Below are 22,400 nucleotides of genomic sequence, written 5' to 3'. Positions count from 1 at the left end.
ATCCTCCTAATGCTTGGCACGCGCATACTCATGTTTAGACATGCCGCGAAGACGGTATTCATCGTCTGTGGGCGAGGGGGACCCATGCCCTCAGTCGCCGCAGCAGGCAACCATTTTGCATCGGCCAGGGGGCTCCCACAACCCAGGGGACGTCGGCGGCTCCGAGGACGATGCCGAGCCCGACGACCCGGCAAAGTCGATCCCTAGATCAGCGAGGTCGGCCCTCGCCTCCTCCAGAGACTGGGTGTCGGAGGCCTCGAGCAGCTTGATGGCCTTCTCGCGGGCTTTGCGCGGCAGCGACTCCATGGCGCGGACCGTGTAGCGGTCGGACTGGAAGCCCGCGGCCTCGAGGTAGCGCATGGCGCGGACGGCACTCACGGCGTCGCCGATGCGGGCGTAGGCGCCCACTAGGGCGTTCCAACTCGCCGCGTTGGGTTGGACGCGGCCGTCGCTGACCATCTTGCGCAGGATTGAGAAGGCGGGCTCGGGAAGGCGGTGGTTTCGAAAGCCATTGATGAGCGTGGTCCACGTGTAGACGGACGGATACGGGTGCTGCTTGAACGAGGCGGCGTTGGCCTTGGTGCCGTGTTGCTGTTCGTCGCGCTCGCGGGTTTCTTCCTCCTGGGCGCGGAGGAGCATGCCCTGGACCGTCCGCACGGTGTAGCCGAGATACGGCCGGAACTGCATCATGGCCTTGAGGAACATGTCGTGGACCAAAGTACCGTGCTGCTGCGCGATAGCCATGGCGTGTGAATCTTTCCTTGCCAGCAGCTCGTTGTAATGCTTGTAGGTTTGGAATATATTTTTGGGATCCTCCAAGGACCGATAGTGCGCAGTGATCATGGCACTAAGCGTGATGCTATCTGGTTCTGCAAGTAAAGACAATGTCTGTAAAGGTATGGAACCGACCAATTGTGTTACAGCTGTCGAGTACTTGTAGGATGGGCCCTGCCACAGCAGCATCTCTTCTATCTCGAAAGGGAGGAACTTTTGCAGCGGACGGAGCCGAAATATCTTGGCGTACAATTGCAGCATTAGTCTAAAAGCATTGTTGCGCTTGCGCTGACCCCGTCTCACTTCACGCTGTGCCTCGTTATCGCGATACAGGGTGTGAAGAAGGTGGTTTGCGGCGTTGACGTTCCAGGGCGCGCCTCGATCCTGCATATTTATACAGTTTATTACTCGGTGAATCGAAGACGCGTCATTCTTTTTCTTCGAGGCACACAGCAGAATCGAGTAAACATTATCGTCCGCTTCAATTCCATGCTGACCAAGAAGGTCAAAGACAGTCCACGCTGTGTCTAGGTGACCAGAGAGAGCGAAATTCCTCATCAAGGCTGTGAAGTTGAGAAGATTCGGCTGCAACCCATGCTCCAGAAGTGTTTTGAACAGACGATCGGGTGCCGCGTCGCCTTCAGGGGCTGGCCGCCCCAATTCCCCATTCAAGAGAGTCGTGCAGACGCTAGCGGCAGCCGGGGAGTTGATGTCGAATCCTTCAAGTTCTGTCATATAGCACAGTATATCAGCAGCCAAGGCCTTGTGATCAAAGCTAGCAGCCAACCTGGATGCAAGGTGTAGCAAGGTGCTAGGGGTTAACTTGGGCATACTAGAGCGCAGGTACTGAAAGATTGCAACAACCTGGTCCACCCTTGCCCAGGATATGATGCTGGCTAGAACGTCCTCGCCCAGCACTATGTGACCCTTAGGGCTGGAGCCGAGCAAAGACAGCATAAGACCAACGAAAGATTCCCGGTCAGATGGTCCTGACACCTTGGCGTGACGGAAGAGTAGCCGAGCGACATCTTCAACGATATAACTCGGCGACCAAGAAGCATCGTATGTGGCCTGGAGTAAAGGCGCAAGCAGCTCTGGATTGACTTGCAGCGCTGAGACAATCATGCCACCCCATTTCGTTTCCCTCTGAGCTAGGTCGATTTCGAGCCAGGAAGTCCTCATCGATTCCATTGATACATCCTGATCACCATGGAAGTGCGCATCCCAGTTCGGGCTCCCAGAAGCGGTTGGCCGGAGTAATGGATCCTGCAGCGACGCGTACAATACTGGAGCATACGCTGCCTTCCAGGTATCAAATGCATCCACTCGGCTCGATGTATGAACCGGGCTACAGCCAGCTAATAACCTCTTTAGCTGAGCAATGGCATCACGGGCGGCAAGCCTAGACAGCCCATAGGTATCGGCTACTGCATTTTGTAGATAGTCAAGCCTGCCGCGGGTGCCTAGGATTTGCCTCTTCAATCGTAGTCTGGGGTTGTTCCCAGAGGCGCGCCCAACATGGTCCTCTGATTCCGGTACGTATCGCCTGAAATAGTTTTGCTGGCTGTCCGGCCGCAACCCGTTCGACCCCGAACCTCCGTCCTCTGCTCTCAGATCAAGTCTCTTATTGTTTGGATTTGGAGGTGGCCATGCTGTCGTCTCGGAATGATCGGCTTGGACGAGGTTATGATAAGCCGAGCGTAGTATACGTTGCGATTTGGCGGGGGTTTGCCGAAGGCGGGACAGACACTGGCGGCATACGAAGGGAGTTCGCATGGCGTGCCAGGTGCGAAAAGTATGGTCGATAGGAGCTTCAAGGGGGTAGATGTGCTGTTTGGTAATTATCATACACATGTTCGCATTACTGGCCGTTCATTGTTATAATCGCCCTTGAGGGAAAAGGGAAGGAAAAGAAGCTATTACAACGTCAACTATGGAATGCACATAGAAACGAACATGAAGCTGTACAAAAGATATGGGGCCCGTAAACCGGGGGTCTTGGAAATTTCATTGGGGCGCGTCTTTGCTGGGGTGGGACTTCCCAAAAAGTCTTATCGCGCCTTTATCGAGTTGCAAGTTCGCGGCTACTCATAACACCAAGCCACCAACGTCTTCATACTTCATAGCATTTACCACCCCCACCGTTCTGGCACCCTTTAGCCAGCCTCCTGTACTGCTAGTTGGAAGCGCATACGGACATCATTGCACTCCACGTATCCTGCGACTTTCAGCATCATGTCAACACAAGCCAGTCTCGGCGCCGCGGCTGACGACCGTAAGGCACGTCTGGCCAAGCTCAAGACCCTTAAGCGCAAACAGCCTGCCGACGAGGTAGCACCACCCGAGTCAACACGCTCACCTTCACCACCCGCCGTGCCAGATGTTGCCAAGCTCCATCTCTCCGGACGCAACTACGATGCAGAAGCAAAAGCCCCGAAGCTCGGCTTCGAGGCGCCTCCGACACTCGGCATGGAGGGCCCGACATTAGAGGAACAGGCTGCGGAAGTTGAGGCGCAAATACGACAGAAGGCGCTGGAGGAGGCGGCCGAGGCCGACAAGGGCATCGATCTGTTCAAGCTACAGCCCAAGAAGCCGAACTGGGATCTTAAGAGAGACCTCGACAAGAAGCTGGAGGTTCTCAATGTGAGGACGGACAATGCCATTGCCAAGCTGGTGCGAGAGCGCATAGCCAACTCGAAGAAGGCCGAGAAGCAGAAGACGGTCCCGGACGCGGATGGGAATGGGGAGGCGGTCGGCTTGGATGGCGTCGCGTTGGTGGAGGCCATGCGGGTACGGGAACGGGAAGAGGAAGAAGAGGAGAGCCGAGAGCGAGCGGAAGAAGATATGTAGGGTGGCTTTTCGCCCCTGAATATTGAGCGATTTTGTCTTTGTTGCATGGTCTGGCGTCTGGTACAGGATAGCTGGCTGGCTCTGCGCTCCGCCGAGTCCCCAAGAATGATACCCATTTTTTCAACTGCTTCTTGCCTCCCCGTATATCAGGAGGATGGCAGGTTCATAACTACGCGAGCGCTTGTGTATGCGATACGGGCCGGTTGATTAACATGAAATGTATACTCCACGTGATGGTATATATCGTACACGTACAAACATCATTTCACTAGGTATAACTCCAATGCCCTGTTGAATCAAGAAAGCTCAGGGTACAGTTACCTACATAAGAGAACTCAGGGGCTGCACAAATGCTGTCTATCTGCCTGACTGCCTGCCTGTAGCTGCTTCTGACTTTCCGTGAAGGATATAGGCGTCCAAGGCCATCGTTCTGGGCAAATCACCCGCCAGCCTGTCACCCGTTTGCCGAATGCTCCACTTTCTTAGTCAGTTGCTTCAGCCTTCAGCCCTTCCCAGGTCATGGTCGTCCATCAGCGGAACGCTCCCGTTCTTGGTTTCTATTCCGGAAATACTTCTCTCGTGATATTCGGCGAACATAGACACAGCTGACTGCAGTTGGATGTAACACTATTCCTTGTACCTGCTCGGCTGTACGTGCATGCATTCCTGTATAGCCACAGGCCAAGTCCATATAGCAAGGGGACCTTCTGGCAGGGTTCCATCGGCATGCAGCCTTAAGGCATGTAAGTGGTAGAGTGAGTAATTGTAGGTAAGTGGAAGTGGTAGCAGCCACACAACTAACCACCACCATCGGTTTTCTCTCACCTTCGTACAGTGCCGTACCCCATCTTACAGCGGTTCTACATCCAGGGGTGGTGGTGCGGCACCTGCCGGCAAACGATTACTGTTCTAAATAAAAATAAGGGAGCCTCTGAACCTCGCTTGTCCCCTTTTTTAGCGTCCGCTTGTCAGCTAAACCACAACCGACCGACGACAGATTCGGCAGCGACAGCGAATGGATAAGACTTATGTGGTGAAGGGCCTTTCTGTCCGGTAAGTCGCTACTAGATCTGTATATTGCTGTAAGTGTGTCTATAACCGAACCGAGATAATCGTTCCATCCATTGACTGCTTCGCTCCAAGTAGAAGACATTACCTACATTGCCCAGTTCGGCCCAATTCGGCCCTGTTTGACGTTCACTTCCAGCTGTGGTTTCACCAACCAAGTTTGTGCCTTGCCCGTCATACGGCAGAAGTGATCTGACTGTCTGATCCTGCGAGGTGGTCAGAAGTGCTCATTCGTCTGCTGCTCTGCTGCGCTGGTGTGGGCATTAAGCATCGCTCCGCCCCGCGAGCCGAAATCCGTCGCATGTCTGTGTGCACTGCTCTCGGTCTTCCTGTGGCTGGCCCCCCAATTGACCGCAGTCCTAGTCCTAGTACAGGGCCATTAGGTGTCTGTTGCAGGCGTGCAGAGCTGCAGACCTAGGTCTTCTGCTAGGTCACAGTTGCAAAGTGCTGCTGTAAACTTTAACCTCAGCCTTCCCACCCAGTTCCCCCACCCACTACTTTAACCACCCACAGTACGGTACATGTACATCTTGCACGGGCTAAGTAAAAGCTCAAGTACGTCCAAAGTTCAAATCGAACATCTCCCACTTCCTCTATCTCCGTCCTGCCTGTCCACCTCACAACTCCCCAAACTCAATCCCGATTTCTTCTCTTCCAGATCAACCTCGCCCTGGCAGTCAGTCTTTTCATCTTGGGGTTCTTATTAAACCCCGGGTAGGCGACAGCGTCTGACCTGATTACCAACTTACCGACCTCCGCACTTCAACAACTGACTTTCCCGGCGCATCACCCGCAGTAGCAAAATTGTGCCGTTGTCGGATTGTACCGTACCTACTTGCGACCTTGTTGCGACTCCGAGAGCCTGCACCACACCACACCCGTCTTCCGTACACCTACGAACCTTTCCACCTGGACGACACGCTACGTCCGGCGCTCGATTTCCGCTCGACACTATCCCCAAGTCTTTTGGCCTGTTTCCACCGGTAGCCTGACCGCCCACCACTCACCACCCACACCCACTACCCACCCCGGCTCTTGTACAGATTTCGTCGGTATCGCCTACCGCCAGGCCCTTGCCTTTACATCCGGACTTCTCACGACGACACACGACTGCTTACGACCCAATATACCCATTACGACAATGAGCAACTGTATTCTGTCTCTCCCGAGGGCCGCTTCGATCCATTTCCTTTCCTGAGTTGTTGTCGATACTGCATTGTGTCTCATAAGCTGCCGTTTGGTGCGCACACCCCAAGGAACCAACAGGCTACCTTTTTAACGTCTTATTCGCTGTCGCAATCCTGAACGAGGATACTGCGGTAGCCCCAAGATTTTCACCCATTTACTCGAAAGAAAGTAGTGTTTGCAGACTGCAAGTCTGATCTGCAACCGAGCAGTTTCTTGCTCATCGTTATTATTGCGCATATGGCGACGGTTGGAACGGAGAAGCTCTCTTTTGCTAAGGTAAGCTCGTGCTCTGCCGCCCCATGTTCTGCCACTTCATCGCAAATCATTTGTCCATCTTGCTGGCCAGCCAAGACTAATGTGGTACCAGGTGGCTGCGTCTGGTTCTAAGGAAAACATGCCTCCATCTACAGCACAGCGAGTTGCTGTTCCTGCCGCGACAGAGAATCGTCGTATTTCATCCGCCGGTACTCCTGCCGGCATTGCCAAGAGTCCTGCCGCAACGGCACCCAAGGCGGTCAGCCCTACCGTGATCGCCAAGTCTGCGATGCACCAAGGCACTACAGAAGCTTCTCAGAAAGATTCGCGGGACGAGCGAAAGCCGACCGAGGCAGCTGCCAAGGTCACGCAAAACATGAATGAGCTCAGCCTATCTGCGAAGACTGTCAACCCAACATCTACACCTAGCCTTGTCGTTAACGGCTCGTCGAAACTCGCCCCTGGCGATTCTCATAGCAAGGTTGATAGTACCACAGCCGCATCTGACGAGGTGTCACAAAGGGCTGATTCAAACTCCGAGCTCGGTACCAAAGCACCCAGTCTCGACGGTAAGAGCATAACCTCTGGTACCACGTTTGCCTTGGACGAGAAGGAATCGCTGCGTCCAGACGACAGTGCTAGTGTGAAGGCGGCAGCGGATGATGACGAAGCCTTTTCGGTCCGGGGCTCGCAGATGACCAACTCGAGGATGGGCTCCGAGAATGCTCGCGTGCACCGTCTGCGGCTTGGAGATATGCCGGAGAAGCGTATCATTCAACTGCTCCCCGAGGTGGTCGTTGACCAGGGCGTTGTGACTCCCCAAAGTAACTCCTCTGGGATTCCACCTCCTGCAGAGAAGCAGCAAATACTGGCCAGTGTTTCACAAAATCCCGATGCGTTCAACTCGATGTACGCCCAAAATCCGGACGAGAAACTGCTCGAAGCCATGGCGTCACCTAAGGATCGTCTCTTCTTGCTTCGCTTGGAACAGGATGTTATCAACTTCGTCCAGTCTTCAAAGTAAGCCGCTGATTTTCCGGTCATTTGAGATGCTTTGTTAACATGCTTGCCTAGGGAACCCTACATGGATCTACCACCAAACAATTCGTTCTGTCGAATGCTTACACACAAACTTGCGGATTACTATCACATGACCCATTCATTTGAGGCCGTACAGGGCGCTGTGCGCATCTACAGAACCCCCTTTTGCAGGGTCCCACCGTCACTGGCAAGCATTGTCGGCACTGCTGCTGAGACTAACAGCAGCAGCACTCCGCCAGTACTTTTGCCCAAGAAGATCATGCGACGTGGCGAAGATTCAGGGAATGGGAGCAGCCCTTCAAAAGGCACTTCCGAAGTGGGCAGTGATGGCGAAAAGAAAAACGGCGGTATCAACTATAAGTAGGTTTTCCGAGTCCTGCCTATCCTGCTAGTACTCGCTAACATCCATAGACTTACTCGAGAGCAACGCGAGGAGGCTTACAACAAAGCACGAGAGCGAATCTTTGGCAATTCGGAGAAGACAGGCGAGTCTACACCTGGTGAGTGGTTATCAAGGCATTGTGGATATTCTCTTGCTAATAGAGCCCAGAAACCGAGGACGCAAATGGCATGTCCCGAGCCAGTTCTGTCTCTGGCAAGGAAAAGTCCAATATGGGGAGGCGCGGTAAGACTGGCAAGCAACGACGTGACGATTCGGAGAGCTTCGATTCCCGATCTCAGTACACACCGTACTACGGAACCAACCCTCACCAACCGAGCTGGGCCCAGGCGCAGTACGTGGCAGTTGGAAATATGCCGTACAACGGTCAAGCCCAGCAGCCTTACCAGGCCCCCATGCCCCAAAGGTTACCCCCAGGCGGGCCCCGCGTATCCGCAGATGATGCCCCAAGGTCCTCCCATGAGCGGATTTCCTCCGTTTGGTCCAATGCCGACTGCATGTCTCCCAGTAAACTCCTCTGAAGTAAATGCATGTTACTAACATGTTGCCAGTATCCGCCCCAGCCACCTCAGCCTTCACAGCAGCGTTATCCGCCCAGTAACGGGTCTATGCCTGGTTATGGCTCGCCCATGCAACCCACGCCTGCCCAGCCAGCCTGGCAGCAGCAGCCTGCTTACCCGCCTGCTTCATCCCCCGTCCCAGCGCCCTACTCGCAACCGGCGACTCGGGGCCCCCAATCCCAAAGCAATGTTGGCCCTCTTGGGATACCTTACGCTTTCGGTCAGCTGCCTGTTAATGTCAATCCGCATGACCCGAAAAGCCAGCATCCGATTCCGGGCAGCTATAACCGCCACGCTTTCAACCCCAAAACGCAGTCGTTCGTCCCCGGTAGCGGGATGAACCACGTGCAACCGCCCATGGCACCTTACAGCACTATGGGCGCTCCTCATGGAAGCCCCCAGATTGGCCCAGCACACATGAACTATAACGGGTACAGCTCTCCAGCCCCCCAGTCATACATGGGCGGCGGACCAAGCTATGGCATGAGTCGCCAGAGTTCCAATCAATCGCTGCCGGCGTACCACCCCCACGCCACTCCGCCGCAGCATATGCAACAGCATCCGGCCACGCATATGCCTCAGATGCCACCTCAGATGAACTCTCATATGCCGCAGCAAATGGGCCACCCTATGCAGCACAAGAACATGGGGCTACCCCAGCCTACGAACGGCCATAACCACCAGGCCGGCTATTCTACTCTGCCCAACTACGGCAACCCAGCCACACTACCACAGAAGCCACCCACTGGAACCTCGTAGAGCAGGCGCCATGGATGAGTGATTTGGCGATGGCAATGCAAATGTACTTACATTTGCCACGACATGAATGGCGTACGTGGGCAATCCTTTTTCAGGGGAAATCATTGTATGGGCGTTCGAGGCGAGAATTGATAAGGGGCATATTGAATTTTATTCTGGCTGGCTTTACGGACCTCAGCATAGACGTGATGGCAGCTGGGCATGGCACAAAATGTGCAAAAGAGGCCCAGGCAGAGACCAGCAAAGCATATAAAGAACTGCGAGCATGTGGACCTGTACTTCTTTCCAGTTTGGAAAAAGTCTACAACAAGAGCGGAAACCTACCATTATCCATTGGCGCAAATAAGAAGCTAGTTCACCATAGCCGGCGCAAAGGGATGGAAAGGATTAATGATAACATCTATTCTCATGATTCTTCTACCTGCTCCCTCGGCTTGGAAGATTGGAAGATGGATGGATAATCTTGAACCTTACTTTTCTTGCGGTTGGTGATTCTTGGTAGCACTTGATAGAAGGAAAGAAAGAAGAAAGAAAAAGGCGAATGAGGGGCTCTAGTAGATTGCGACCTACGAATGTTACGGCTGAAAGCATAGACATTAATCCAACCCATTCTTCTAGACAGGAATGAATAGCCAGTGCCTGCATATATAAGTGAAGCTGTTGTACTCTTATGAACATGAACAATAACTTGAATCGCAACTTCGTTTTACGGATCTTTAAGATTGGGGGGCTACTCTTGTTAGTACCGAGAAGACTAACTGAATGGCTCAATGATACCAGTTGTGAGGAAGATGCTGGATAGATATCATCTCAATGCTCTATTCTAGGTTCGAGTCTTCATCTTTCCCGCCTCTTACCCAGTACATTAAACTCTAGTAGATGTGCCTCCTGAATTAGAGATTATAATAGGTTAAAAGGGGGTGTTAATCTTAATCTCTATACAGAGACTGGAGTTATCTATAAAGGATAATTAGTTAACTTCTTCTATTCCTATTTTATATCTAAATATAAAGAAGAAGATAATTAACCGACCTATAAGACATATAGCCCACGTGAGCTGATACCGACATAGATCCGGCTAGATAAAAGGCTAGCACTAATGAGCCAATTCGGATCGAGTAGCATAATTTGTTTACATTTGGGAGATGTGCTCATTAATTAAATTTCAGCCTGATACCTGAACCAGATCAGGAGGTTGTGCTCGAGAGGCGAGAGATGAGAGGCGTGGAGTCGTACCAGGAATTTTGAAGAGTAGCTTGATATAGGGGCAGTCCAAGACACTCTTGTACGCACCACACTGAAAAGGAGAATACGTCTGGCACGGGGAAATGGGTTCGAACTCAGTGACAGGGGAGAATGTTTATGGCGAAAGACTTTGTTAAACGTTTCATTGCTCGTTCTAGAGGCCTATCCCCATCCCAAACCGGACTGAGAACGCCTTAGTATATCTATCTCACAATAATGATCTCGAAGAGTCATGAGATGCTGCTTGCTTTTTGTCCCTACTCCTAATCATGCAATCCCAAGATTCCCTTAATAAATCGGCGAACCTCCGAAGTCCAGTCGCTGTATGAAGCCGCCCTTACGACAATTGCCCAGGGGGCCAACGCTGAACTGACTGGACGATAAATGATTAGGTTATTTACCGCCCGTCTTCTCGAGTTCCTTGCTAGTTTACCTTAGCGAGGCTATGTGAATAAACCGTCTTGGAGGCTAGAGATATTACTCAAGAAAACCGCAAGTAAACCCTTCAAATGATTGCTTGGGGTCAAGTTCACTCGGCGGGTTCACGGGGCTCTCTGGGCTCCCTAGGCTCCCGCGGCTCACGTCCGCCTCTACCACCACGTCCACCACGGCCACCGCGACCACCACGGCCGCCACGGCCGCCGCCCTCGCCCTTCTCGCCCTTGTTATCGTCCTTGTCGACCTTCTCGTCGCTCAGGACTGCGGTAGCAAGACGCTGGCTGAGATCGATCTGGGTGCGGATGCTGTTGGCCAGGTAGCTGACCATCAGGACGTCCTGGATGTGGTTGTTGAAGTCGTGCTCGATGGCGGACGGGTCGACCTTGGGGGCTAAAGACAGGGCGCTCATGAGGTACTGGCCTAAAGCGTTGTTGGGCTCGCGCTCCTCATCGAGGATCTCGCCGACGTACTCGGACACACGCTCGAGCAGGTCGCTCATGGACTCAAGGGAGCGCGCAAGACCCTCGACGTCGGAGGGGATGGTGGTGCTGCGCGACTCGGAGTCTTTGGCGGAGGAGATGAGCTCAAGGGCGGAACGCTCGGCGTCGTTGTACGAGACCCTGTGAGGCACCTGGATGAAGAGGCAGCTCTCGGCGGCACGCTCGGCATTAACGGCGACGGGGGCGGAGATGTAGGACTTGAGCTGGACGTCGGCGCCCGGGTCGGTGGAGACAGTCAGGTGGACGGCCGGGTGGGGGAAGGTACCCGTCTCGGGGCTTGCGAAGAAGTTCTGGATGAGCGCGCTGAAGCTATTGAGCTCGTGCGAGGTCGTGTACCAGCCCAGCAGCGTTTCGCGCGGCGAGGCCTTAAGGTGCAGCGACAACATGTTCTTCTGGTACTCGACGTCTACCTCGACCTGGTCCTCGTTCTCGGTATGGGGGATGGCGAAGGCGGACGACACGGAGAGCTCACTGCCATCATCCGAGCGAGACCCTATCAGAGCGCCGATAACGCGGGGCGAGGTCGTTTCGGTGGCGGGTTCATCGCGACGGACGGCGTGGTCGAGGATGGAGAGGATGGCCTGACGGACGGTGTGTTAGCTAGATGGTTGATTGGGTGCAGAGTAGCATAGCGGCATAGCGGCATAGGATGAAGAGCCAATGGAGGACGTCGTATGATGCCATAAGCGAAAGTATCGAGCGGCATCATGCAAGAACACCAAAGAAGCCATCGTGAGGAAGCAAACGTACTTGGGGTTGGATGTTGACGGAGAGCGGGGCAATGTTGCTCTGGACGTTGACGGTGGGCGCCAGAGGCCGCGACATATGAAGGAAGGACTCTTGATCCACGGCCATGTTGGGTGGTTTGGAATGCCAGTTATCGAACAGGTCGAAGGTTAGGGAGGTGGACTGGCGATTCTCTTCTGCGTTCAGAAGGGGCCCGGGGTGACAGGAAGTTTGGGATTGGATTGGATTGGATCTGACTTCTTCAAATCTCTTGCGCTCTGGTCTTGGGCGGACTCTCTCTCTCTTCCCACACACACAGACAGACAGAGACACACACTCTTCGCAGCCAAACCAAGTTCGTTGGACAGGCCTTAGCAGGGACCCAATTTTTCGTAGCTTTGCCTATCCAGCCCACTCTCGAATTCTTCCACACGAATTTTCAAAGTGAACCGCTGCTTGCTTTCTAAACCGAGGGGTTGTGCGCGCTAAGATAAGCACCGCGATAAGAGATTGAGATCTCGCTGCGGACTGCTGGAAAGAAAAAGTTCGGGGTACGGAGTACTTTGCGACAGGTACATCGTTTGGGAAACTGGACCCCCTCGAGGAAGCTAAAGAACTAGAACGAGGCTATCCCTTCGACTGTGGGGTCCATCTACAAGGCTGGACTTCTTTTTTTCTTAGGTAGACTCAGGTTGCTATTATAACAAGATATCTCAAAAGTCCAAGTGAAAGCCCCTCTGTTCAATTATCACAGAAGATGGGACCAAGAGGACGAGGCGGTGCCCCAAGAGGACGGGGCTCCAGGCCTGGTGGCCGGGGTGGCCGGGGCGGGAGGTCTAATGCGCCAAAGAGAGTACATGGACCCAAATTCAACAAAGCTCGACTTGCCGAAGTCCAGTAAGTCACATGAGGAGTTATCACTTCACGAAGCCTGTGTCTGACATTGTACGATAGGGACCCCGAAGATGAACAATCTGGGGGGGGAATCCCCTTCAGATGAAGATCTTGAGGATGATGATGATTCGGAGGACGAGGAGCAACAAGATGCCCCTAATAAGTCATATATGGCCCTGATGAACGCTTTCGCTCAGAAGCAGTCTGCTCCCACCAATAAGCGGCGGAAGCTCAGTCATCAAAACGCCGATGAGAGGCCAAGCAAACGACAAGAAGTCGAACCAGAGTCGGAGGAGGATGTCGAGGACAAAGACGTCGATGTAGTAGAGGAGGAGCCTGAGGAGGACCAAGATGCCGAGATGGCCCTGGGCGACGAAGACGAAGACGACGACGATGAAGTTCCAGATACTTCAGATCCGTTTGAAACACATTTTTCGATCCCGGATGAGGCCCAAGTCTCAAAACGAATCAAAGCGGCCAAAGCCAATGAGTATTCCGTCACGCAGTCGGAGCTCAATGGCTGGAGACTTACGAGGAGTGTTCCTGGAAAAGCCCCTAGCGATTCCGATCGACTGTTGTCGCTCATGCCTGACACTTCGACCCTCAAGTTGAAGCAAAAGTTACGCGAGGCAGCTGCGAAAAAGCCAACTCTAGACAAGCTGGAGCAGGTTCTGTACCCCATCACGTTTGGCTACAACGATCTACTCTTCTGCAACCGGACACCCAAGAATGGAGCAAAATTGCGACGCATGGCCTGTCTCCATGCAGTCAACCATATCTTCAAGACTCGAGACCGAGTCATCAAGAACAACTACAAGCTCCACAAGGAAGGCACCGCCAGCGACTTTGAGCCTAAAGATCAGGGGTTCACCCGTCCCAAGGTCCTGATGCTTCTGCCGACCCGCAATTCTGCCGTCAACATGGTCAAAGAGATCTGCGCCATCTGCGAACCAGATCAGCAGGAGAACAGGAAACGGTTCGATGACACCTACGTAGACAAGGACTCCAAGTTCACGTCTGATAGACCCGAAGACTTCCGAGATCTGTTCGAGGGCAACGACGACGACATGTTCCGACTTGGCGTCAAGTTCACCAGGAAAACCATCAAGTACTTTTCGCAATTCTACAGCTCAGATATCCTCATCACCAGTCCTCTTGGCCTTCGCTTGGCCATCGGATCCGAGGAGGGCAAGGACAAGAAAATGGATTATGATTATCTGAGTTCTATTGAGATGGTCATTGTCGACCAAGCAGATGCCCTGCTCAACCAGAACTGGGAACATGTCGAGTTCATCTTCGAGCACCTCAACATGCAGCCGCGAGAAGCACACGACTGCGATTTCAGTCGTGTGAGGGAGTGGTATCTGGAGAAACAAGCCCAAAACTACAGGCAAAGCATCATCTTCTCCGCTTTCAACACCCCTGAGCTCCAAGAGCTACACCGAGAATGCCAGAACTGGGCGGGCCGGGTCCGCGTGCAGCCGGAGTACCCAGGCACAATCCAAGAGCTCGGCATCAAGGCGAAGCAGACTTTCTCGCGCTTCGACGCCACGTCGGTCGCGAACGAACCCGACGCCCGCTTCGAGTACTTCATCAGCGCCATCGTGCCGACCTTGGCCAAGCGTGCCAAGGACATCGACGGCACGCTTATTTACATTCCGTCGTACCTCGACTTCGTCCGCGTACGCAACTACTTCGCCACGAGCCCCGCCGCCGCCAACCTGACGTTCGGCACCATCTCCGAGTACGCCGACATGCCCGAGGCGTCGCGCGCGCGCTCTCATTTCCTGAACGGGCGCCACAAGGTCTTGCTGTACACGGAGCGCGCCCACCACTTCCGCCGCTACATGCTCACGGGGGTCCGCCGCGTGATCATGTACGGCCTGCCCGACAACCCCTTGTTCTACAAGGAGATCGTCGGCGGCTACCTCGCCAAGAGCGAGCAGGAGTTCAAGCTGGAGCCCGGCCAGGGCACCGTGCGCGTCGTCTTCTCCAAGTACGACGTGCTGAAGCTGGAGCGCATCGTCGGCTCCAAGCGGGTGGGCAAGATGATACGGGAGCGTGGAGATACCTTTGATTTCATATAAGAATATATACATAGATAGGTTGTTGAATACGTTCAGGGCGGTGTGCCCCCCTCCCTTGTATGGGGTAGGCCAACGTTTTGTTCCTCTTAATATGTACACTCAATTCGTACAGATTGTCTGGGGCCTCGCAGCCCCTTTAGCTTGATATTTATGTATAGTACAGTGTCTTTGGGTTCTTTTGCCCATAAGTCTTGCTTTACAGTAGCCTGGATATATCGTCTCTGCCGAAAGACCAGGATGCGTCTCTATCCCATATCTCTGAGCTCAAAGTGCACGAGCAAGGGCTGCCCCCTCACTTACTGCTGCCGCCTTTTACTACTCACGCACGCTTCTCCGGGCTCTTCTCAACGACCACGGCGGGGGAACGCGTCGTCTTGGCCGCCACCGACAACATATCCACGCCGTTGCTGACCAGCTTCATCGTCTTCATGCGCTCGACCATGTCGTTGAACTCCTGCTTGCCCGTCGCCTTCTTCTTGGGGGTGCCCGTGGCGCCGCGGAACTGCGTGACCTTCTTGCGGTTCAGCAGGGTCAGCTTGTTGGGCCGTTGGCCCAACAGGTGGTCCTTGGCCACGCGCGCCGCCGTCATGTGGAACCGCATGTCCTTGGGCCCGTCGACGAACTCGAGGATGGCCGAGGGCGCCTGGTCGTACGTCGACTTAGGCTCCGTCCGCAGCACGCGGGTGTAGCCGCCCGGGCGGGCCTCGTACCGCTGGCGCAGGGTCGTGAAGAGTTTGGGCATGAGGTCTTCGGGGGTCTGTGGGTTTGAAGGGTGGAATTGTCAGTAAAGGTAGCGCTTCTCTAGTATATATAGATATGCATTTATATCTGTGTTCTTTTCCGAGGCAGCCGGCGGGGGAGACCAGACAAGCAATCATCCCGATAGTTCTCCCCAGTCAAATTTGGGTACACATCGGTACACAATGTCCGTATCAGCCTGCCTGGGCTTGGAGGAGGGGAGTTGTGGCTGCTACGTACATATAGTATGCCGTGGGCCTTCCGCCTACTCGTCTCGTTGTTCCGCTTGGCCAGTGTGATGAGCTTGTCGGCCATGCGCTGCGTCTCCTTGGCCTTGGCCCATGTCGTCCGGATCGATTCGTGCTTGACGAGGGAGGTGACCAGGTTGCGCAGGAGGGCCTGTCGGTGGGCGCTGCTGCGCGACAGGTGGCGGTACTTGACAACGCCGCCGGCCATTGTGCTGTTTCTCGGGGACCCTTTGCGAGCCTTCTCGTTGACAGGCTGTAAAGGACGAGCAATCCGTCGATCGGGATTGCCGCAGGTTGAATGGATATGGGGTTGATTGAACCGATGAGGGGCGGACCTGAATTGAGCTCAGATTGAGGCTCTCGCCAACCAAAATTTCGGGTACAGTGTACCTTTACCTTCCCTAAGCTTTTAGCGCTACCGGACCGAGAAGCACCTAAACAGCCCCGGGGCCCAGCCAATTGCGACCACCGTCCGTGCCGGGGAATTTCGTAGCTGGAGCTCCAAACCACAAGACCAGAGCGACTTTCTTGCTGTCAAACGTCATCCCTGCTTTCTTGCAGAGATCAAACGTCGACAGACTGGCCACGCCAACTCCCAGGTCCTCGATCTCGAATTGAAAGCGACAGTCACTACAGTCGTCGTATTTTCTTACCTCTCTTCAATTGAACCTCCACATTATCCTCGCGCCACCGTGCGCTTAAGCAACTGCTCACCATGGGCTTCACAACCGGCTTCGTACGTCATGCCCTAAGGAGTAGGCGGCTGTGTGGGCATACTTGGACGGATGGCTTGCACATAGGAATACTCGCACGAAGTAGTATATGTACCGGAGGCTAATCATTGCACTACACAATACAGACCGGTGGCGTCACCTTGACCCTGGGTGTCGCCTACCTGACCGTCCTCGCCCACCAACGCAACCGCGAACGCCAATCCGCCGTCCTGCGCGCCCAGACGGACCTGATCTCGGGCATGACAGACCCGCTGCCCCCCGTCCACCCGCCCACAAGGGCCGAGCTCGCGGCGCTCGAGCGCCAAAACCTCGTGGACACGGCCAAGGATCGCTGGAACAATGAGATCGAGGGCGCGGTGCGCTGGGCCCAGCACAAGGACTGGACCGCGGTGCGCGAGGATGCCGAGGGCGTCGTGGGCAACATGTGGACGCGGGCCTTCTCCGAGGCCGGTCAGGCGGGCGAGGAGGCCAAGAAGACGCTGGCACCCAAGGCACGCGACGCCCGGGACGAGGCTCGCCGGGAGGCGGGGTGGGCTCGCGGCGCCGCCAGTGAGAAGGCTGGCAGCGTAGCGGAGGCGGCCAAGAGCGCGTACGCTGAGGCCAAGACCCGCGGCGCCGACGCCGTGGCCAAGGGCGAGCAGAAGGCCGAGGAGGCTAAGGGCTCCATCTTCAGCGCGCTCGGCTCGGGCCTGCAGAAGGGCAAGGAGGCGATCGGCTTCGCCAAGGCCAAGGCTGCCGAGGCCGGCGAGAAGCTGGAGCAAAAGGTGGATGGACAGTCTTCGCCCGTGGAGGAGGCGCTGCGCCAACGGTACGAAGGACCCAGCTGGACGGACAAGAGCGTAGACGAGGTGCTGGCCGATCGGTATACCCCTGTTGACAAGCGGGACCAGACTCTGCTCAGGGGGTATAAAAGAGGATGGACGGATGAACGGATGGATTGGGTATGTGACAACACAGACACGCCGCGGAAAATCAAAAACGTTTGTACAAACACACAGCTGGCTGGGATCGCTAAAAGCATGAAACAGAAACAGCCGGCTATAGACTTGATTGTATCATAGATCGCATCATTACGGTGGCACCATACGACACATACCGTAACTCATTCACAATGACTCTATACCCTTCTCGTGACTGACAATAGTCTTTCCATGAAACTGTGCTACTACAGCCAACAAGCTTGCTGTTCCTGGAAGCGAACCGAAGGAATCTCCCCTGTTGCATACTGACAAGTTTGCTCTCTCTGTAAGTATACCGCACACCACACTGGCCAGGATACGATTTCATCTTCAAAGTGGCCAGCTATGTCTCCTTCTCGGCAACTTTTTTTTGGTTGTTATGGCTCCCAGAAAACAAATGTTGCTGATAAATGGAATAGTGCAATCCTATGAGGTGAGTTATGATCTATGTTACAACCTTAGGTCTGTGATGGAAAGGGGCACATGATGGTTGAACACTGCTCATTCGAAGCTCACACAGGCCGAGTACGCACGTAGCGTTAGGCTCACTGCCTGATATCTGGCATCGCCTGATCCACATGAAGCGAAAACCCCATCGGACCAGCCAGCAGCAGGGGGATACTCTATCACCACGAAACCAAAGCCCAATGAAGCACACGAAATCGAGTCCGAGCAGACCGCCGTCTAAGCGGCGCCGGCGGCAGCGACACTGCGCAGCTAAGCAAACGGGACTACGGAGGAGACCGCATATGACGCCTCCAGAACCCGGAGCATACGGCAGTACAAGTCAGGAAGCCCCGGTATCTTCCACGGCGGGTTCGGAGCCGCACGATAGATCTCGCGGTAAAGTTCTAGTGTGGATGGAACAGAACTTTCGAGGCTGCTCGACCAAGGAAGCGTTGGAGTCTCTTGTCGAGCAAGGGGTCATTGCAAGCTCACCACGATTGGAAGCTGGGTGGTCTTCGACAACTCAAGAGGAAGGGATAGGAAACAAGCAAGCAGAGGGAAGAGCGTCATGGTTGAGACACAGAGCGAAGAGGCAGCGAAGAAGAGGACGGGATGGGGCGCGTCAAACCCTTTGCTCCCAGTGTGGAAGTATCAGGAGAAGGGGTATATGGAGTGAAGCTGCGCCTAGAAACGGCAAACAGCGGCGAAGACACGATGTCAGCCCCCCGCCGTCGTATACCACGCTTCCGGAGACGGGCAGCGCCACGCCTTACGGACCGAGTACTGCTTCAATGATGTCGCCTAGCGAGATTGTTGAGCATGTGACTCGAGCGATCCAGTCAGACCGCCAGCAGGTCGTACCTGAAGACAGTCCCAGCCCCGTGTCTGCGCATCGATCTCTTCTTGCCTCTGGGACACCATCCAACACCAAAACGCCAAGAAACAGCAAGGTCATGGGGCTGCTCAAGTCATTCCTGTCTCTCGCTCGCAGGATCATAGGACCCTCCTCGTCAGCCAGGGACCAAAAGAAGCATAGGTCACGAAAACGAAGCAAGGAAAGGAGGAAACCTTCAAAGAAAACAAGACGACGGTCTGAAGGGTTAAAAACGACAAACAGACGGCCTACAGCCCCGTGGCCGCCAAATTCAAAACGACCACCGAGACGAGAGATACCAGCAATACCACAGCGTCCATGGGGAAAGCCAGGACAACCTGGACCAGTGAGGTTGTCGTCAGTATCATCTTCCTTGTCAGAATCTCTCAGTCCGCCACCAAGACGGCCTAAGTACCGTCGGCCACCGAGATCTCCTAGGCCATTATCAAAATCACGAAGACCTTCCATACTTACATTGGTGTTGGCTCCACCACCTTCGTCACCTTCACCAGCTTCATCAAAATCGCCAAGATCACGGCCGCAGTCGAAGCCACGGTCGAGTTCCAGGCCAGCGTCCCTTACATCAGGCAAATCCGCGAAGACACCAATTTCGGCGCAGAAAACCACCCCTGTCAGTCCAGAGCCTGCCGAAACATTACCGGCGCCGCAGACAAATAGTCCCTCCAGTGCTAAGCCACCGATTGCTCGTACTGCAAAGCAGCACATAGCGAAAGCACCCTTACTACGATTACGACTACGACAGCCTCCCAACCCGGCAAGTCCAAGGGCAACTCCTCTTGTTTCAAAGGGGCCTCTTTCACAGCAACAGCAGCCACCGGCGCCGCAAACTAGAATCGCTTCGACTCCCAAGGCGGCTTCTCCATTAGCATCACCACCACGAAGCCCATTAAAGCCAGAGCCTGCTGAAAATGAGTCCATTCAGAAGTTGCAAAAAATTACACTGGCACCGCAGCTCCAGACCTCTGTAAGCCCAAAGCCGGATCCGGAGGCACAGCAAATGACATCGAAGCCTCTATATTCGCAAAGATCATTGAATTCAGAACCGGATCTTGCTCTTGCGAATGGGTCTGCTCTGCAACGGCAACAAACATTGCACCAACAGCCAGCGAAGCTGCAAGTGGTACAGCAAAAGCAGTCTGCACAACGACAGCCACAGCAACAAATACCACTACAACAACTTCCAGCACCGCAAAAGCGACTGCCGCCGCCCCTTTCCCCTTTAATCCCTAAGCCTCTTCCGCAACAACAGCCACGTAACATAACAAACAGCCCATGGCCTGCACCCGCCCTTGCACGACAACATCTAGCTCCGCAGCCTCAACATATTGCTCGCAAGCCAGTAAATGTACCTCCAGCGCCAGCGCCCGCGCCCGTCCTAGCTGTAGCAGCACCACTCAGTGTGCTGGCTCGGGACCTTGGTGATAACACCCGCACGTACCTCCCCGGCGTACGTGAGATAAGCGGTGTCGTCGGTCAGCAAAACAACGCGAGCAATGCTACACCAGGTGGACTGCTGGTGGCAGTGGCAGCTGCGGCAGTAGCGGTCGCGCCACCTACTGTGCTGGGCCGTGATCTGGGTGATAACACTCGCACGTACCTTCCCGGCGTATGGGAGGTAGAGGGCAACAACGCTTCTGCAACTCAGGGGCGGGAGAGGGCGCCGGCCGCTGCGCCCACGGCTCCCGCATCGGTGCTCAACCGATCAATCGGCGATATGTCGCGGACATACATGCCAGGGGTCCGGGATGTCGACGGAGCGGCGGAGTATGATGCGGACCTCGACGTTGATATTCTAACTGGCAGTAAGAGTCGGTAGGTTCGCCCCTGTCCCCTTTCCTTTACTTCCACCCTCTTTCTGCGCCCTACAAATTGTACCAATATCTTACTCATGTCGTTGGTAAAACAGTAATAGCATCAGCAGCTGGAAAAAGGCCATCAGTCGCGGCAATGTATTGTGGGGATTGAAGACGATTCACTGGAAGCCCATGCGAAGAAGAAGGCGTCACGGAATTGTGCATGTTGCAGATAACAAGAAAGTGTTGACGATCGGATCAGAGCCGGGAAGCAGTACGACAACTAGCACGACGACGACGACGACGACGACGACGACCAGCAGCAGTGATGGCGATGGCCGTTATCGATCGAGACGTCAGCTAGGGTAGTGGATACGCGGAGTGTTGCAGAACTTCACAGCATCTCTCGCTGGCTGGTACATCTATAGGGGAAATCGTTGGGGGGCTGCCTTACGCAGTACCTATACGTCGAATGATCCCTGCGCGGTTGCTTCTCCTCACCTGTAAGCCGGCCCCCTTTTTCCGGGGTGCAGCGATCAGCAGTCCCGCTACTGTCCACTCTCTCGTAGCCTCTATCGTATGGACGTATCGCACGTCTGTTAACCTATTCAATCGAGGTCATTCACGTGACCGTCAGCGCGCTTCGTAAACCACTATGTAACTTAGGCTGCGCATCCTGTATTTTCCGAACCCTCGTCCACAGCCATTACCAATATGGCGCACCTATACGCTTACAAGCCACTCGACCTGTCCAAAGACGCCATCCGTCTTCTCCGACTTATACAAGATCATGGTCACGTCACTGAGATTCGGTGCGAGATCTTTGAAGCATTTGTCAGCGATGAGGAGCGTCTGCCCTACGAAGCACTGTCTTACACGTGGGGCGCGGGACTGTCTCAAAGCTCGCCTACTATCACAGTTGATGGCCAAAGGGTTTCTGTTACCGACAATCTTTTCAATATCCTGTACTATCTACGACAAAGCAATATCGACAGAATCCTCTGGGTCGATGCTCTCTGCATCAACCAGCAAGACAATCGTGAAAAGGGACATCAGGTAGGACAGATGAGACACACCTACGAGAAAGCCGAGATGGTGCTGGTGTGGCTCGGGACAGGCTCCCGGGAGATTAATGAGCTGATGGTGATGCAATTCCCATGATAAAGGCTGCGATTGTATTTATTGACGTTTTTGCATGCCAGGACTGGATGGCCGACGTGGCGGGAGAGCTCAGCAGCTTCAACTGGCTAACCAAGCCGTTGGCTGAGATAAAACACAGACTGTCGCCAGCCTGTCTTCAGGTTGGCGACCGATATGAAAGTCTGGTCCACCAGCGGTCAATTGCATTCAGCCAACTGACCGAGAGGCCATGGTTCCGACGAATCTGGATTATTCAAGAAGTCAACATGGCTAGGAGGGCAACAATTTTATGTGGACATCAAAGTGTCCCCTCACGCGTGTTTGCGTTGATACCCTCGCTCCTGGACATCCAGCTGGAATCTCACACCATCGCCCTGCTTGAAATGATGCCGGGATGGCTGAGGCGCCAGACACAAGCGAGTCAGGATCGTCGACTCGGAACGCTACTTCGCAGGTTCCAGCACAATGAGTGTTCCCTCCCGCACGACAGTGTTTATGCACTCATAGGTATTACGTCAGATGCACAGGACTTTCCGGTTGAATACGGAATCCCTTTCCAGCAACTGGAAGCCAACGTGGCCGTCTTTTTGACCACGGGATCTTTAAATAATACTGTAACATATAAACAAACTCAGGTGTCTGTCTGGGAACTGTTAGAAGG

General features: G+C 54.4%; 10 protein-coding genes across 10 annotated transcripts; 6 read left to right on the top strand and 4 right to left on the bottom strand.

The window, feature by feature from the left end:
- Positions 1 to 90: 90 nt before the first annotated feature.
- On the bottom strand, positions 91 to 2,550 carry PG998_012359 (uncharacterized protein; the record flags this gene model as incomplete). Its single annotated transcript, XM_066879175.1, has 1 exon — positions 91 to 2,550. One exon carries the CDS (start codon positions 2,548 to 2,550, stop codon positions 91 to 93), a length of 2,460 nt encoding a protein of 819 aa, XP_066725559.1.
- Positions 2,551 to 3,009: 459 nt separating this feature from the next.
- PG998_012358 (uncharacterized protein) lies at positions 3,010 to 3,624 on the top strand (the record flags this gene model as incomplete). The annotated part of the gene is made up of 1 exon (XM_066879174.1): positions 3,010 to 3,624. The coding sequence occupies one exon, from the start codon at positions 3,010 to 3,012 to the stop codon at positions 3,622 to 3,624; it is 615 nt and encodes a 204-aa protein (XP_066725558.1).
- Positions 3,625 to 6,054: 2,430 nt separating this feature from the next.
- On the top strand, positions 6,055 to 8,895 carry PG998_012357 (uncharacterized protein; the record flags this gene model as incomplete). The annotated part of the gene is made up of 6 exons (XM_066879173.1): positions 6,055 to 6,156; positions 6,248 to 7,155; positions 7,210 to 7,536; positions 7,588 to 7,676; positions 7,727 to 8,004; positions 8,128 to 8,895. Coding segments are annotated over 6 exons (2,472 nt in total), but the record flags the coding sequence as incomplete, so codon positions are not given.
- A 1,774-nt stretch (positions 8,896 to 10,669) lies between these two features.
- On the bottom strand, positions 10,670 to 11,933 carry PG998_012356 (uncharacterized protein; the record flags this gene model as incomplete). The annotated part of the gene is made up of 2 exons (XM_066879172.1): positions 10,670 to 11,659; positions 11,829 to 11,933. The coding sequence occupies 2 exons, from the start codon at positions 11,931 to 11,933 to the stop codon at positions 10,670 to 10,672; spliced, it is 1,095 nt and encodes a 364-aa protein (XP_066725556.1).
- Positions 11,934 to 12,769: 836 nt separating this feature from the next.
- PG998_012355 (uncharacterized protein) lies at positions 12,770 to 14,785 on the top strand (the record flags this gene model as incomplete). The annotated part of the gene is made up of 1 exon (XM_066879171.1): positions 12,770 to 14,785. The coding sequence occupies one exon, from the start codon at positions 12,770 to 12,772 to the stop codon at positions 14,783 to 14,785; it is 2,016 nt and encodes a 671-aa protein (XP_066725555.1).
- Positions 14,786 to 15,104: 319 nt separating this feature from the next.
- PG998_012354 (mitochondrial 54S ribosomal protein bL17m) lies at positions 15,105 to 15,983 on the bottom strand (the record flags this gene model as incomplete). The annotated part of the gene is made up of 2 exons (XM_066879170.1): positions 15,764 to 15,983; positions 15,105 to 15,542 (listed from the first exon to the last, which is right to left on the bottom strand). The coding sequence occupies exons 1-2, from the start codon at positions 15,977 to 15,979 to the stop codon at positions 15,105 to 15,107; spliced, it is 654 nt and encodes a 217-aa protein (XP_066725554.1). The 5' UTR covers positions 15,980 to 15,983.
- A 503-nt stretch (positions 15,984 to 16,486) lies between these two features.
- On the top strand, positions 16,487 to 17,555 carry PG998_012353 (uncharacterized protein; the record flags this gene model as incomplete). Its single annotated transcript, XM_066879169.1, has 3 exons — positions 16,487 to 16,507; positions 16,631 to 17,446; positions 17,550 to 17,555. 3 exons carry the CDS (start codon positions 16,487 to 16,489, stop codon positions 17,553 to 17,555), a joined length of 843 nt encoding a protein of 280 aa, XP_066725553.1.
- A 1,478-nt stretch (positions 17,556 to 19,033) lies between these two features.
- On the bottom strand, positions 19,034 to 19,511 carry PG998_012352 (uncharacterized protein; the record flags this gene model as incomplete). The annotated part of the gene is made up of 2 exons (XM_066879168.1): positions 19,034 to 19,123; positions 19,260 to 19,511. The coding sequence occupies 2 exons, from the start codon at positions 19,509 to 19,511 to the stop codon at positions 19,034 to 19,036; spliced, it is 342 nt and encodes a 113-aa protein (XP_066725552.1).
- Positions 19,512 to 20,078: 567 nt separating this feature from the next.
- Positions 20,079 to 20,622, top strand: PG998_012351 (uncharacterized protein; the record flags this gene model as incomplete). The annotated part of the gene is given in 2 exon segments (XM_066879167.1): positions 20,079 to 20,145; positions 20,162 to 20,622. The coding sequence occupies 2 exon segments, from the start codon at positions 20,079 to 20,081 to the stop codon at positions 20,620 to 20,622; spliced, it is 528 nt and encodes a 175-aa protein (XP_066725551.1).
- Positions 20,623 to 21,313: 691 nt separating this feature from the next.
- Positions 21,314 to 21,760, top strand: PG998_012350 (uncharacterized protein; the record flags this gene model as incomplete). The annotated part of the gene is made up of 1 exon (XM_066879166.1): positions 21,314 to 21,760. The coding sequence occupies one exon, from the start codon at positions 21,314 to 21,316 to the stop codon at positions 21,758 to 21,760; it is 447 nt and encodes a 148-aa protein (XP_066725550.1).
- Positions 21,761 to 22,400: the final 640 nt, after the last annotated feature.

The sequence above is a fragment of the Apiospora kogelbergensis genome (assembly GCF_038363985.1).
Source record: "Apiospora kogelbergensis strain CBS 113332 chromosome Unknown utg000008l_segment0_segment0, whole genome shotgun sequence".
NCBI classification, from domain to species: domain Eukaryota; kingdom Fungi; phylum Ascomycota; class Sordariomycetes; order Amphisphaeriales; family Apiosporaceae; genus Apiospora; species Apiospora kogelbergensis.
Note: the sequence above shows the minus strand (reverse complement) of the source record. Positions and strands in the feature narration are given on the sequence as shown.